This window comes from Vipera ursinii (assembly GCF_947247035.1).
Source record: "Vipera ursinii genome assembly, chromosome: 3".
Lineage (NCBI taxonomy): Eukaryota > Metazoa > Chordata > Lepidosauria > Squamata > Viperidae > Vipera > Vipera ursinii.
Genome location: NC_139516.1, coordinates 62503680 through 62518652, shown reverse-complemented (window position 1 = coordinate 62518652; position 14973 = coordinate 62503680). Strand labels below are relative to the sequence as shown.

General features: G+C 38.0%; 1 protein-coding gene across 1 annotated transcript in view; it reads left to right on the top strand.

Annotated features, from left to right (window-relative positions):
* Nucleotides 1-14973, top strand: part of LRP8 (LDL receptor related protein 8) — a 218706-nt gene that overhangs the window by 176018 nt on the left and 27715 nt on the right. Inside the window, 1 exon segment of the mRNA XM_083357677.1 lies at nucleotides 9400-9768. Within this exon segment, the coding sequence (XP_083213803.1) occupies nucleotides 9400-9768 (369 nt within the window).

Sequence of the window (14973 nt, the reverse complement as noted above, 5' to 3'; positions counted from 1 at the left end):
AGCATCATTTTAAAGTCTCTGGGAATTGCATGAAAGATTTTTGGAGGCTTGATAGCTTCGTTTGTGTAATTCTTCTTTAGTCCATAATGTGCTTGCCATTTCCATTTCTTGATGTATTATAATCCCTCCCAGAAAAGCTGTGGAAGAGAGTTTCCACTGTACAGGTAGTCCTTGATTTACGACCATAATTGAGCCCAAAATTTCTTTTGCTAAGTGAGATATTTGTTAAGTGAATTTTGCCCTGTTTTATGACCTTTCTAGCCAAAGTTGTTAAGTAAATCACTGTAGTTGTTAAGTTAGTGATGCAGTTGTTAAGTGAATCTGGCTTCCCCATTGACTTTGCTTGTCAGAAGGTCATGAAAGATGATCACATGACACTGCAACCGTCATAAATATGAGTCAGTTGTCAATCATCTGGATTTTGATCATGTGACCATGGGCACGCTGCAGTGGTCATAAGTGTGAAAAATGGTCATAAGTCACTTTTTAAAGTGCTATTACAACTTTGAATGGTCACTAAACGAACAATTGTAAGTCAAGGACTACCTGTACAAGGCAGGACTCAAGTCCCACGTTTATATTTGCTCTGTAGTAATTTTAAAAAGTGTATTTCGGAAATTCTTTGGGATTCAAAATGGTTCCAAGGAAGCTATTCTAAGATGTCACACTAACTGTTTCAGGAATAGGACTTCCTATCACAATGTGTTTTTCTAAGGCATGTTCTCATTATGTGAAATGGTTAGCAACTCCAACATGTGAGCTAATAGACTATCACAGCCTCATTTGTTTCTGGGGAATCTACCAAGTTAATTGGACATGTAAAATTACCAGTATAGCTGACAGGTCTTCTCTGAGCTGGAGAATAACCTGGAAACAATTTCCTCCATTTTCAGAACAATTACTGTACAAATGGAAAATAACACTCAAAATGCTAATTGCTCACTATACTCAATGTCTTGGTCTGAGGGCATAAAAGTTTAAATGAACTAATAAATCAGCTAGTGAGTAACATATTGGAAGGTTTTATTTGAATTAGATGTGTCCTCTATGCAATTCTGTATGTACTTCCATGTAATAATGTACTGTACAACCATATTTTTTTATCTTTTCAGTGAAAAAGGAACATTATCTTTATTAGCTCTCCTAAAATTATCATGACTTATATTTGGGTGGCTTAGGTGCTTGATTTATTCACCAGTTAAATAGATTGTACTTGAGAAAAGGAAGAACAAAAGCATTATGGGGTCTTACTCAGATGTTACATCTTTGTCACTCTGAAATCACCAGTTAAATTTCTAGATCTAAATAGAAGTATAGATTAATACATTCATCATGCTAAGCCACAGTTTGCTAACCCTGAGTTACTGAATAGTTCTCAGTTATCTGTGTTGACACTCCCTGCTAAGTCATAGCCAGTAGTTTAGAAACCACAGTTAAAGAATTCATACAGTCCAAGAAATTAGAGGTAGTCCCCAGGTTGTGACAGCAGCCAAGAATGGCTATCCCTAAATGATGTAGCTGTAAAGCACAATATCACATGACCACAGTGCTCAGCAATGTCAAACCTAGTTGCCATTGTAACATCAGGAATGCATGGGTCATTAAGTGGGAAGAGGCAGGAGCCCAGAACAAGTAGTATGAGGGGTGGGGTGTGCCACAGGAAAGCGTTGGACCAGGGGCAGCCCAGGAAGGACCATGGGCAAGCTGGTGAGGGCCATAGGCAGAGGCTGGGGAGTGTGGGTGGACTGGCAAGGGCCACAGGTGAGTGTGGCATGCTGAGATAAAGAGCACGTCAGAATACATGATCCTTGACATTTCATGCTCCATAGCAGGCTCCACGGGAGAATCTTATGGGAGTGACTTGTGACCTTCCCTACTGGCTTCCCCATTGACTTTGCTTGTGGAAAGCAGACAGGGAAGGTCACAAATGCTGATCATTGTGACATTGAAATTGCAAGCCGAATGATCAAGTAATTATAGCGATGCTGCAACAGCTACGACTTTACAGACCAATCATAGGTTCCCCTCATTCAGCACTTCATTTTTTTTTTGAACAGTCACTGAACAAGTGGACATAAATTGAGGATTATCTGTACATCAGTTCTTAGACATTCCCACCTCCGGTGATAGATTTAGGGGTGGGGTTAGTGCTTGAAAGAGTTGTCCATTTTAAAACAAACTTGTTTGCTTTATTTATCTTCTCACTCTAATAGGGTTGTGGTGTCTATAATGATAACATTCCGAAAATTGCTTTTAAGGCTAATCTTAAGTTTTTTCCAGGCTGTAATCAATACAGTATATGCACAGTTCTTATCAAATGGTCAGATAAAAGGATATCCTTTAAGTGCTCCATTAGTGGTGTCAGGATCACTGCATCTTTCACATTTATCAAAATACTTTGAACTTTTCAGCAAAGTTTAGACCATGCCACTGTAAATTGTTAGCTAATAAGGGAATGGGGTACCAAGATTTTTTTTTGCTAAGCCATTAAGCAAGATGAATTTGTCAGCAGTATTTTATCAAGAAACATTTAAAAATAGGACATATGACCAATTGCCAGAAAATATCAGTTCTGCAATTATGGGGCACTTAGAAACTTGGAGATATTTAGAAGTTCTGAAATCTTAGGAGTACTGGCAATTTGAAATTGGTGCCAAAATACCAGTAGAGAAGCATAGTAATTGTGTCTTAAGCTTCTTATGTTAAAGTTTGGAAGTAATTCATATATCTTCTACTGGAGCTTTTTTTTCAGATCTGCGAAGGTAAAGTACCTTCACAGAAGCTTCTTAACAAGTTTTTAATCTAAATTCATTTTAAATATTTGGGTGCATAAGAAGATTCCAAGAAATTTCAGATTTCCCCTTTAAAAGCACAGGAAACCGATCATAGCTGAAACTGTACCATAATAACCATTTAGTCTACAAGGGGAACAAGAATTAAGAGAAGGATACACAATCTGTCTTTAAACTTTACCTCTTGAACATATAACCCATTTCTCCAGAAGTGTTGGACTATAAAACAATTATTCCCAAATACCATGGTTGGTTATGAATGATGGAGGTTGTGATCCAACATATCTGGAAGGGACAGGATCAAGAATGGTTTGAAATAAATCCACTGAGATCAGTCCATTCGTTCAATCTGAAATCTGTAAGATTTGGGTTAAAGAAGATACTAAAAATACCTGCAAGTAAAATTCTTTGAAGCAGCTAGGAAAAATAAATTTCTCGTCTGTTTTCAAAAGCATGCAATTTAATACAATCTCTGTTCCATATTTGGCTGTAAAAGGGAGCAGGGAGAATTATTTATATCAAAATAAGTATAGGGAAGTAGGGTAGGAAATCCCTGTGCCTTATCTTTTGGAGTGGGCAGCCATAATAAATGTAAATAAATAAATAATACTCCTATACTTTAGTCACTTTCTGCCAATTTATCAGTATCAGATTTATTTATTTAGTGTATGGCCTATCATACATGGACTAGCATATATATTAACAAGTCACCTAGATTAGTAAAACACTATAAAATATAAATGTTAACAAGATCTATGTTCAAATACCAATGTCTAGGCCAGGGGTAGGCTACCTTGGCTCTTTTATGACTCCTTTACTTCAACTCCCAGAATTCCTGAGCCAGCCATGCTGCCTCAGGAATTCTGGGAGTTGAAGTCCAGGAGTCATAAAAGAACCAAGGTTGCCTAACCTTGGTCGGCAACCTTAAATACTCAAAGAGCCACTTAGACCTGTTTCCCAGAGGAAAAAAACCACTGGGAGCCACAAAACACACGTGCACATGCGAGGGGGGGAACTTGATTGAAGGGTTTAAAAAGAAATAGAGGCTGCTGTGTATGAGTTCTCTCCCTCTCTCTTTCTCTCCCTCCCCTCCCTCTCTCCAATCTTCTGCTCACCTAGCAAGCTGGCTTCACGCTTCTTGGACAAGCTGACACACATTCTTACTGGGCTGGCTCTCCTGCCCTTGAGAGCTGCTGCTTCCTGTGGAGACGCAGCAAAGGCAGGAGCCCTGCCCAATAAGTTTGTCAGCTTCTCGGAGAACAGCGCAAGACACACACACACACACACACAGAGAGAGAGAGAGAGAGAGAGAGAGAGAGAGAGAGAGAGAGAGAGAGAAGGGAAGCGCAAGTCTCCCTCTCTCCCTCCAAACTGGGATCCACAGGAGAAGGCTGAAAGAGCCACATGCAGCTCCAGAGCCACGGGTTGCCGACCTGTGGTCTAGGCCATCTGAAGCACAGCATCGTTTACATAAAAAAAAATCAGATACTGGACCGCTTACAGCTGGTCATGATGTGATCTGCAGTTTGACCTGGGAGCCCGCAGTCACACTGAGAGAAGGATACTGTTGACCCATTTATACAGAGAGTCCTAGCAGATGCCATCTGTGGTGCGAATCCTATTCAGGATTGTCCATTGCTAAAATGGTAATCCAAATCCTGGCACCTTTCTTGCAGTTATGTCTTCCTATAACTGGGCGTTCAGAGATAACAAGGCGATAGCCAAATTAAATAAAGACACTGGCTTACTCTTGAATTTTAATCTTCAGTTTCATACATAGTAGAGCTAGAACAATACTTTAAGAGATGTCTGCACAGACTTAGCTACAATTGAAAGAAACACTGTCAAAGATAGATCGCATCAAATTAGATAATGCAGTACCTCAACAGTACCTCAACAACCCTATACCTCAGTATTAAAAATATTATTGACAGAATTATTCCTCAGTTTCTGGATTTAATACTTTTCTACTTCTGTCACATTCCAAATTACAATTTGGAAATACATTTTGGAGATCTCTTAAGTACTAGATAAAGATGATAACAAATTGCAGCTCTAGACAGACCTTCAGGCTGTAAATCTCTACATAAATAGAGTTTCTTGGAATCATCTCCTTCTATTCGGATTCCCGTCATCTTTTTGCCGGCTATGTTGTTTATTATGGCATACGGCACAAGGAACAACAAGAATGTGACACTTGCTTTTAAAATGACTCAAACATCATTCTCAGGATTATGTTCCTTTTCATTTGGGGTTATTGTAAAGCAATTAGCTTCAGTAGTTTCAAAGTTTATTCTTCCGCTTAATAAAAAAAGAAATTGCATATATTTAAGCTTATTTTGTGGGAACTCCTTAATGTTGGAAATAGATTTCCTTTTTGGCTGAAAAAGTTGCAGGTGGAATACCTAGAAGTTTTCATGTGAATTGCTACAGATAGTTTAACTCTAAATGTGGCAAACAGAGATGGGAGGAAGTGTGAAATTCACTCAGAAAAGTTTAATTATTTGTAAATAGTGGCTTCCAGAGGAATTTTTAATTTATTGCAAAAGGGCTTAACGATGCAGTTCAGAAGCCAAATCCCTGCATACTTCACTGAGTATTTGCCTGTGTATCCTTCTTAGGAAGTTCAGCACACACTCTGAAGTTCTGCAACCTACTTACATTTGGGGGAGAATGAAATTGCCACTTACAAAAGCCAAAATGAGGACAGAGAAGTTGTTTGCAAAATAGAGCTATGTCTTCCAGACCCTGACCCCACTCTCCGCCAGGCCTCTAACTGCAACAGCCTTTTTTGTAGCCCTCAGCCATCTGGCCATATAGTTGCTCATCAGACTTTAAATACAATAATCCTCTGGATTTGTTCAGTTCTATTCCTTGATGTGTTTACATGCTATAATTCTAGGACCCCCCAGTTTCATATGCCATTTGATTTTTTTTCATGTTTCAAAGAACTTTTAAACTATCTGGCCATTTTTAGTTCAGTTTAATATTAAACAGTTGCCAGTATAGCATTAAATGTATATTTGTTTCAGTGAATTAGCATGAATGAATGTCCAGGATTATTGATCTCCCTTTCCACAAAGATCAAGACCATGCCGCTTTCAGCTTATTTCAATGTCTACCTCATGAATTTCTGGCTATATTTCCCAAGATACCATTGTGATCACTTCACAGGATAGATGGATCAGAATGGTCCCTAGGAGTTTCCTAATGATTCACAGACACAACCTTGACTGTACAGTATACATTGCAAGAATCAATATCATCAAAGGAAAAATTTTCTTAGTTCAATGTTACTTCAGATCATCTTGGCAAGCGAAATCCTTTCTACCTATTAACTTATTTATTTATTTGTGCAAGTGGTTCATTTGTTCAATTTCTATAGCTACCTATCTCAAGCAAGTGGAAAATCCTATAGAACGTTCCACGTCGTTTTAGCTTTTATTGAGCCCTGGAGCTCACAACAAAGAATGGTCAGCTTCTGAGGATGAAAATATTACTTAGTGAGGTTAAAACATTAAAGTGACAGTAAAGAATCCCAAAGGGTCTTTCACTAAAGCTACAAGAACTGGCATTAAGCCTGCAAAAAGAAATGTCAAGCAGAACAAGTCTACATTTTTTGGGAATCCGTTCTTATTCCATTTAATGAAATATTTGCTGTTGAAGTAAAATGATTTTGATGTAGCCTTCGTGGAAAGAGTATGGTATTCATACACTTAGTTAGAAAGTGTGTGAATATTATATTACTACAATACCAAAATAATCCTGCCTCCCAAAAAGAGAGACTTCTAAAGAAATTTTCTAGCATTCTGAGAAAATGGTTTTTAAACTACTTCTTTAATGAGGAAAGAAATGTTCTTAGATTTTAGCACAGCATTTTTGAATAAGCAAATATGTAATACTTTTAGAAACCTACAGAGGTAAAATGATATTTACTTGACATTAGTGCTGTAGTGGCTTTGAATTGGTAGTGACTGTCAAGGACTGTTATGTTGAATGATAGACTTCAGAAACAGTTTACACTGTTTAGGTTAGAATAAAGAAGTGATTGTTTGGGATGAGTTAAATATAGGAAGTAGAGAAAAGGAACCAATAGCTTAACCCTGGGGTACCTTCCTTTGAATTCTTGGCTTTTTTATTTTACAAAGACTGTGTTTCTTAGAGACTGCTAAGCAGGAGTAATCATGGTAAGTCACTATGAAATATCAGATTAAGGTAAAGGTTCCCCCGCACATGGGTGCTAGTCATTTCCAACTCTAGGGGCCGGTGCTCATCTCCGTTTCAAAGCCAAAGAGCCAGTGCTTGTCCGAGGATGTCTCCGTGGTCATGTGGCCGGCATGACTGGACGCCAAAGGCACACGGAACGCTGTTACCTTCCCACCGTAGTGGTCCCTATTTTTCTGCTTGTATTTTTACGTGCCTTCGAACTGCTAGGTTGGCAGAAGCTGCAATGAGTAACAGGTGCTCACTCTGTTACACGGCACTCAGGATTCGACCCGCCAAACTGCCGACCTCCTGATCGACAGGCTTAGTGTCCTAACCCACTGAGCCTCTGTGTCCCCTAATTATCAGATTAGGTTTATGCTATTTCAAGAATGGATCAATCTTTCAAGATAAACTTTCATAGAACTTAGCAGCAGTTTGTAGACCAATGCTTTAACCACTAAACGAAATGAGAGAAATAGATGAACTTGTTATACCTTAATTAAATGTTTACAAATGATGGGTAATGAATTGAATTTGTCCTTTGCAAGGATTATGGAGGTTTTTTAAAATTGTTCCTTATGCTTCCTTATACTTAGATCGCTGATGGTTCTTGAGTTTCTCTGCTTTTACTTGCCTAATGTAATGCAAAAGTCAATTTATCTGGCCACAAAGTCTTAATTCCAAAGCATCTTCTTCATGTACATGCTGCAAATAGTCCTTCGAGTCATTTATATCCTCCTTTGGTATATCAAGGAATGGGCTGGGATTACAAATTGTAAATTTTATTAAACTGCAGCATTCTCAACTCTCCCCATTCAAAGTGAGATGCATAATACTATTAAAATAATAAATTATGAAAGAAAAAGATAGTAATATATAAAATTGTTCTTATGCCAATTTTGTAATATGGAAGTGAGTGTAAAATGTACAAATCCTAAACTTCAGATAACAGATGAACCTTTATTCTTTTCTGCCTTTCTTGTCAAATAATGTGCAGGGAATACTAACATAAGTGCAAACCAATCAGCATGGTTGAACTTCTCAGTAATATTAAGGGAAAGCAAACTTAGAAGAAAGCATATAATTCTGGTATCAAATATTTAAAGCTGGAATAGATATATAAAAGGGAAACAAGGCAGGAGGAATTATGGATGAATCTGTATATAGATACATACACAGTGTGAAAAAATAATTGGGCAGAATGATCTGTTGGTCTAATTATAGATGGTTGTTACTAAATATGGCTACAGGCACAGACCAATTGTTTAACGATTGTTCAAAATTATGGTGGACTTGAAAATAGCTACTTATGACATGTCCTTGAAGTTGTAACTGCTGGCGCCTCTCCCCCCTTGGTCATGTTTTCATATTCCAGGCATTTGGCAACCAGCTTGCATTTACTACTGGTGACAGCACCCAACAGTCATGTGGCCACCATACCTGACATTTTTTGACAGTTTCCAGCCGTTTTTGTCACATTCTGGCAAAATAAAATAAAAAATGATTCGCTTAATGACCACGTGTGGTGACACACTTTAAGTCTGTCATAAAAATGATAGAATCCCATCATATGGTACCTAAATGTGCGCACTCTACAACTTACAACCAAAATTGCAAACTCTATTGTGGTTGAAACTTGAGGACTACCTGAATTAAATGCAAGGCCAGAGATTGTATGCCTCTGCATACCAGTGGGGAAATCGCAGATATAAGGGTGCTTTTTACCTCATGTTCTGTTTATGAGCTTACCATAGGCAGCACTAGGAACAAAATGTAGGACTTCCATTTGATCAGTAGGGTTTTTTTATAAACTCTTATTCATTTATGAACCAAGTAAAAGTAAGTATCTGTTATATTTTCCACATAACGTTTACCCTGACCAAAAGTTGACAGGCCACACAGGAATGGTACTTTCAGTTGCTATGAAACAGGAGCAGAGATGAAGGACAGAGGGGAGAAGCATCGCATGGACCAATCGGCATCCTAAAACACGAACAGATGGCTAAAAGAGCAAGAAGGTTTTGATTGCTTTTTTCCAATGAGCAACAAATGGAAGGATCAGGCTGGAATGGTATTAAAAGAATACAAATGTACAAGCATTGCTTTCCAGGGCTGTAGGGAAAAGATATGTAGGAGCAGGATAACTTTTTGAAGATTTAAAATATGAAATAAAAAAGGAAGAAGGTTTTGATTGCTTTTTTCCAATGAGCAACAAATGGAAGGATCAGGCTGGAACGGTATTAAAAGAATACAAATGTACAAGCATTGCTTTCCAGGGCTGTAGGGAAAAGATATGTAGGAGCAGGATAACTTTTTGAAGATTTAAAATATGAAATAAAAAAGTTGAATAGGTAAGCTTGAGCTAACCCTTACATATTTTGTGGTTTTTTTCCCCCCAAAGTGTGTTCTTCAAGTGAATTCCAGTGCAGCAACAAGACCTGCATAGCCACCATCTTTGTCTGTGACGGTGATGATGACTGTGGCGATGGCAGTGATGAGAGGAAGTGCCCTCCGTTCACATGCAACCCCAGTGAGTTCCAGTGCAACAATAGCCTGTGCATCCCGCAGATTTGGGTCTGTGACAAACAGCCTGATTGTGAGGACCTCTCAGATGAGTCCATGGAGAAGTGCGGGTACAAACTCAAACCACAGATCACAAGCACCTGTGCAGCACACGAGTTCCAGTGTGGCAATGGGGAATGTATCCATTTGAACTGGAAATGCGACGGAGACGAGGACTGCAAAGACAAGTCAGATGAACAAGATTGTTGTAAGTGTCCAAAATTTTGAACTGTCTTTGGAGAAGGGGGTCCATCCATCGCAGTTGATCCTGATGAGAAGGCCTTTGTATTTCAATTCTGTGTGAGAGTCCTCAGAGCTGCAGAACTTGCGAACATCTTTAATTTTGCAAGAAGTTATAACTCCACCTCTGAGATGTCGTATCTGGTTAGTTAGGTCTTTGTTCCCAATTGCCCAGATTAATAACAAGATTATATAGTTGAAGTGCCTGACAATCAAGATTGTTCTTTAAAACAATATTAATCCTAAATAGAACACTGATACCATTTTTTGTTTAAATTAAGCACTTGCTAGTTGCTAATATTGTATATTGATTCTACATTGTATCTAGAACTGAGTAATTAATAATAGTGTCATGGTTCCGACAGATAAAACCTTGCAAAAGAGCTTCAAGGTATTGTTTTCCTTAAAGAATCTTTTACTTCTACATAAAAGTTGAACATAGTTGAACCCAAAAACTAAATTCCTCTCCCCTGGATACAAAGTAACAGAGTACAATTCCCACCCCCAATAAACAGTCATAAATCACATTCCCCAATTAGCTTGAAGCATGGGCTCTCTCCCCAGCTCTCCAGCCCGCCAAAATTATCAGCTCTGGACCCAGTTTGTCCTTGGATTCCCACAGCAGAGTTATTATTATTATGACTAACTGAACTCTCATTCCAATTCCCCCCTCCCAGTACCAACTAATTCTAAAAGCATAGAGAAAATGGCTGCATTTTCATCTGTTGTCAAAGCAAGAACATCCAATGTTAGCAGCGTTAACAAATAGGTCCATTTGACTTACTAGTTGATTTTACAGTTGTTTTCTGTAAAAAGGTATATCTAGTTTGTATTCCTATCTGTGTCTCATTTTAAATTGTAAGGAAAAATGCTTGTATCTGCAGCTTGAGTAGCTTTGTGTGCCAAAAATTGAAGGTCCTCTTCTGTAAATATTCAAGTTCATATGGGCCCTGAGCTATTGAATATTACATTTCTCTTCATACAATGTTTCATCCATTTTTAGGTGCTAAGTACTTTAAGCTAGTCATTCACCCAAGGCTTAAGAGACAGACAGACAGAAATTGAGAAAATGTTTCACTGAAATATTTATAAATGCAACATGGAAATGAAATATTTATACAAAGCTATGCATAAGCAGGGTGGCTGAAAAACAGCTGCCTGGTGCACAATTTTTGCTTGAGGACTGAATCTTTTTAATTTGCCAAGAAAGCCTTGTGCAATTTATTTACAAAATTATTGAGAATTAATAAAAATCATATAAATTGGGCAAATACGTTAAGTTGTCAGATACAGAAGGAAATTCCTGTTCCCCAATTTAAAATTTACCTTATGGATTACTACTGTTTGTCTTGTTTTTTTATTCCTTTATGGATTACTTTGGCTAAGGTAAAGGTAAAGGTTCCCCCACACATGCATGCTAGTCATTTCCGACTCTAGGGGCCGGTGCTCATCTCCGTTTCAAAGCCGAAGAGCCAGCGCTTGTCCGAGGACGTCTCCGTGGTCATGTGGCCGGCGTGACTAGATGCCAAAGGCGCACGGAACGCTGTTACCTTGCCACCGTAGTGGTCCCTATTTTTCTACTTGCATTTTTACATGCTTTCAAACTGCTAGGTTGGTAGAAGCTGGGACGAGTAACAGGCGCTCACTTTGTTATGCGGCACTCGGGATTCGACCCGCCAAACTGCTGACCTTCTGATTGACAAGCTCAGCGTCCTAACCCACTGAGCCACCGCGTCCCTTTTTACTTTTTACTTTTTTACTTTGGCTAGTCTTACCTAATTCTAGTCTTCCCTTCTGTTTTATTTTTCTCCTGCTATTTTTTTTATTTTGCAGTGGCTTAGGGTCATATGATCACCTTTTGCAACCTTCTGGCAGGCAAAGTGAATGAAGAAACCAGATTCAATTAACAACCATGTTATTTATTTAACGACTGCAGTGATTCGCTTAACAAGTTTTCACTTAGCAACAGAAATTTTGGGGTCAATTGTGGTCATAACTCAAGAATTACCTGTACAAGATAGTGGCTTATCCAACATGTGGCATTTTGACAGTCTTTTAGTACCAGCCCCACTCAGAGTAAATTTCAGTACAGGCCCAGGAACAAGCTTTATATGCTTGGAAGTTTCTTCTCTTGCATGATTTATTTCAATCCATCCTGATTTACCGAAGCATGATTTTCAGTGACATTTCTCTGGGAAACTGTTTGAGCTCTTCATAGAGTCAGAAAGATTAAAGCACAGTTTCTGAATCTGATATTTTGTTTTGTAGGGAATACTCAAACCAGGCTTCTCAGGTTCAGGCATCATGGGAAATTGTGGTTCAACTAACTAGAAAGCATTGAATTGACATGAGGTAAAGAGGGAAGGAAGATTAGAGAGCTGGGTCCCCTAGGGACTAGTCCATTCTTAGTCCAACAAACATGTCTGAACTGCTGTATCTACATTAGATCATTGTTTGTATATCTGTGATAAGCTTTTTAATTTTTTGAGTTCCTAGTTCCTCTTTTTGGCAAAGAACTTAAAATGATCAACTTACTTTTATTTGTACTCAGCTCCAAACTGCAGTATCTCATATATAAATGAAATGTGTCCTAAATTTAAAATCTGTTTCAAGGCTACATTTGTCAACTGTTGTCATAAGTTGATTTTGAGGGAAGAAACTAAAATGAGGACTCCATTTTAGTGCTGAAAACAAATAAAAATGCTTTGGCAAATGAACAAAAACAGAGAACAGCAGATGAACAAAGAAACAAATTAGAATATGTGTTTGGGGGGAAAAACACCTAGTGGCTGATGTCTTGATTTTTGTGTGTATGCATATTTATATTTTTATATTTATATAGTTTATATTTATTTAAACCTTTTCAGAGGATTTTGGTGCGTAGATAATTTGCAGATATAGTTCTAATTTCGGTTCCTGGTATCTCCTGCTCAGGGATCCAAAGGGATTCCAGAAAGACTCAGAATAAGCAACCCATTATAAAACCTAAAATATCTTTAGGAATACCTTTATATTATTGAAATATGAAAACAATTCTGATATAAAGCATGCTTCAGTATATGCTTTGAGAAACAAAGATTGCTGAATAATCAATACTAATGGAGTTAGTGAAGTACAGATTATCAAAGGCAGCACCAAATGTGCAATGAGGCAATTTTGCCTGATGAACACAGCTGATCCCTAAAACCTTTCCTTTCCAGGTATATCTTCCTGTTTCCATTTGTTCTGCAGGCACCCATGCAATTCTTAGGATGGGATGTTCCACATGTGTGTATACAGATAGTCTTTAACTTACAACCACAACTGAGCCCAACATTTCTGTTGCTAAACAAGACAGTTGTTAAGTGAGTTTTGCCCCATTTTACAACCTTCGTTGCCACCATTTTTAAATGGATCACTGCAGTTGTTTAGTAACACAATTGATAAGTGAATCTGGTTTCCCTGATGACTTTGGTTGCCAGACGGTTACAAAAGTTGACCACGTGACCTCAGAACACTGCAACCCATCATAAATTATGAGCCAGTTGCTAAGTGGCCAAATGTTGATCTCGTGACCGTAGGCCCACTTTTTTTGGGCCATGGTAGCTTTGAAAGGTCACTAAACAATTGGTTGTAAGTCGAGGTCTATCTGTAGTACTGATGTAGTAAGCAGTTTAATGGTTAGGTTCTATAAAGGCATCAGGAGTCTAACTTGACTCAAAGGAGACTTTATCATTACTGTTATCTTTATGTAGATTATAAGGCCTGATCATGACTTTTTCTTATTGTGTTATTATGAGCAAAGACCTTACTTTTCCATCCATCCATATGTGTATATTGTGTTTCCAACTTTATCTTCTGTATTCACATTTAATATTCTAACATGGTATCAAATACTGTCTAGTTTGACTCCATTTCAGTATGCAGTTATTAATAAGCAGAGGCTTTATCTCTGATGTTAATGGCTTTCCATGAACCAGCCAAATAGTTTGCTAATACAGTATTATGTTAGAAGACTCTCATGCATAAATGAAGCCAAGACTGATTCCATGAATTCCAAGGCTTAATTTTCTAATTACCTAGACTGCTTATTTTTCATTAAACGAGCTCAATCCCATGAACTTTAATGAAATTAAAATGATTTAAATTGAAGTGAGCTATAACTTGGCAGTTGGTATTCCACCTGAAACCCAAGGAGAAAAGAGCAATTCCTGAATTTACCATTCAGAACAATGTCTAGTTTAGTGCCTCTTGTTGCACTTCACTAATTCTCAAAAAAAAAGCTCCCGATAGGAGACGTTCAGAAAGTTCTTTCTCGAAGGGGTTGACATGGTGCATAAAATAAAATCCTTGCTACTATTTACAAATGTGCTTTTTAACTTACGCAGTGATCTGTGAATTGACTTCTATATGTTTACTCTTTGGGGGGAGGTTAGCATTATGTAGATACTCTGTTTGCCAACATATGGTTCACTACAGTGATTTTGAATGCCTGTAATTTATAGTCTAATTGTATTTATATTTCAGTGTGTTTATCATATCTTCAATACTTGCTGGACATATGACAGTCTATTCTTCTTGTGTCCAAGATGCCATAATTTCTGTTCCTCCTGACAGTAAAATTGCTGAGGAGATTCTGTCACAATCTTCTTGGATCATCTGAATTAGTGTCTGTGTCATATTGCTTGAGCTACTCTTTGACAGTGATTTTCTGTCATTTAAAGTAAGGATAGGGCACTCCAAGGGGAAAATACATGATTCCAGAGAGGCATTTTTGCTGTGGTTCTGCAACTGTTGTCGACAGTGACACTCGGCCTTGACGCGCTTTGTGCTTTCTCAAAAAGCTTTAGGTGGATTTAAAAATTGTTAGCAAGTAGCAATATAAGTGGGCTAACAATAGCCGTTTATTGTTCGGGAGTTGGATACGGAGATTAAATAAAGGTAAGATCACTTTTGAGTCAAGCTGCTGGTTTAAAGAAAGCAGCCATGTAATAATTTTCTTAGCAATAATACCGAAATGGTGTCACTCTTCGAGAGGACATTTTGCTTTCCAGTTTAGGATGGCTTCCTGAGATTTTTCTGGTGAAGTCCCAACTATATACTAGCCAAGTCCAAGCCTGCTTAGCTTTTTAAGATCAGGCAAGGTTGAATGGAACTTAAAGCATCAGAATGTTTAAACATCAAGATGTAATAC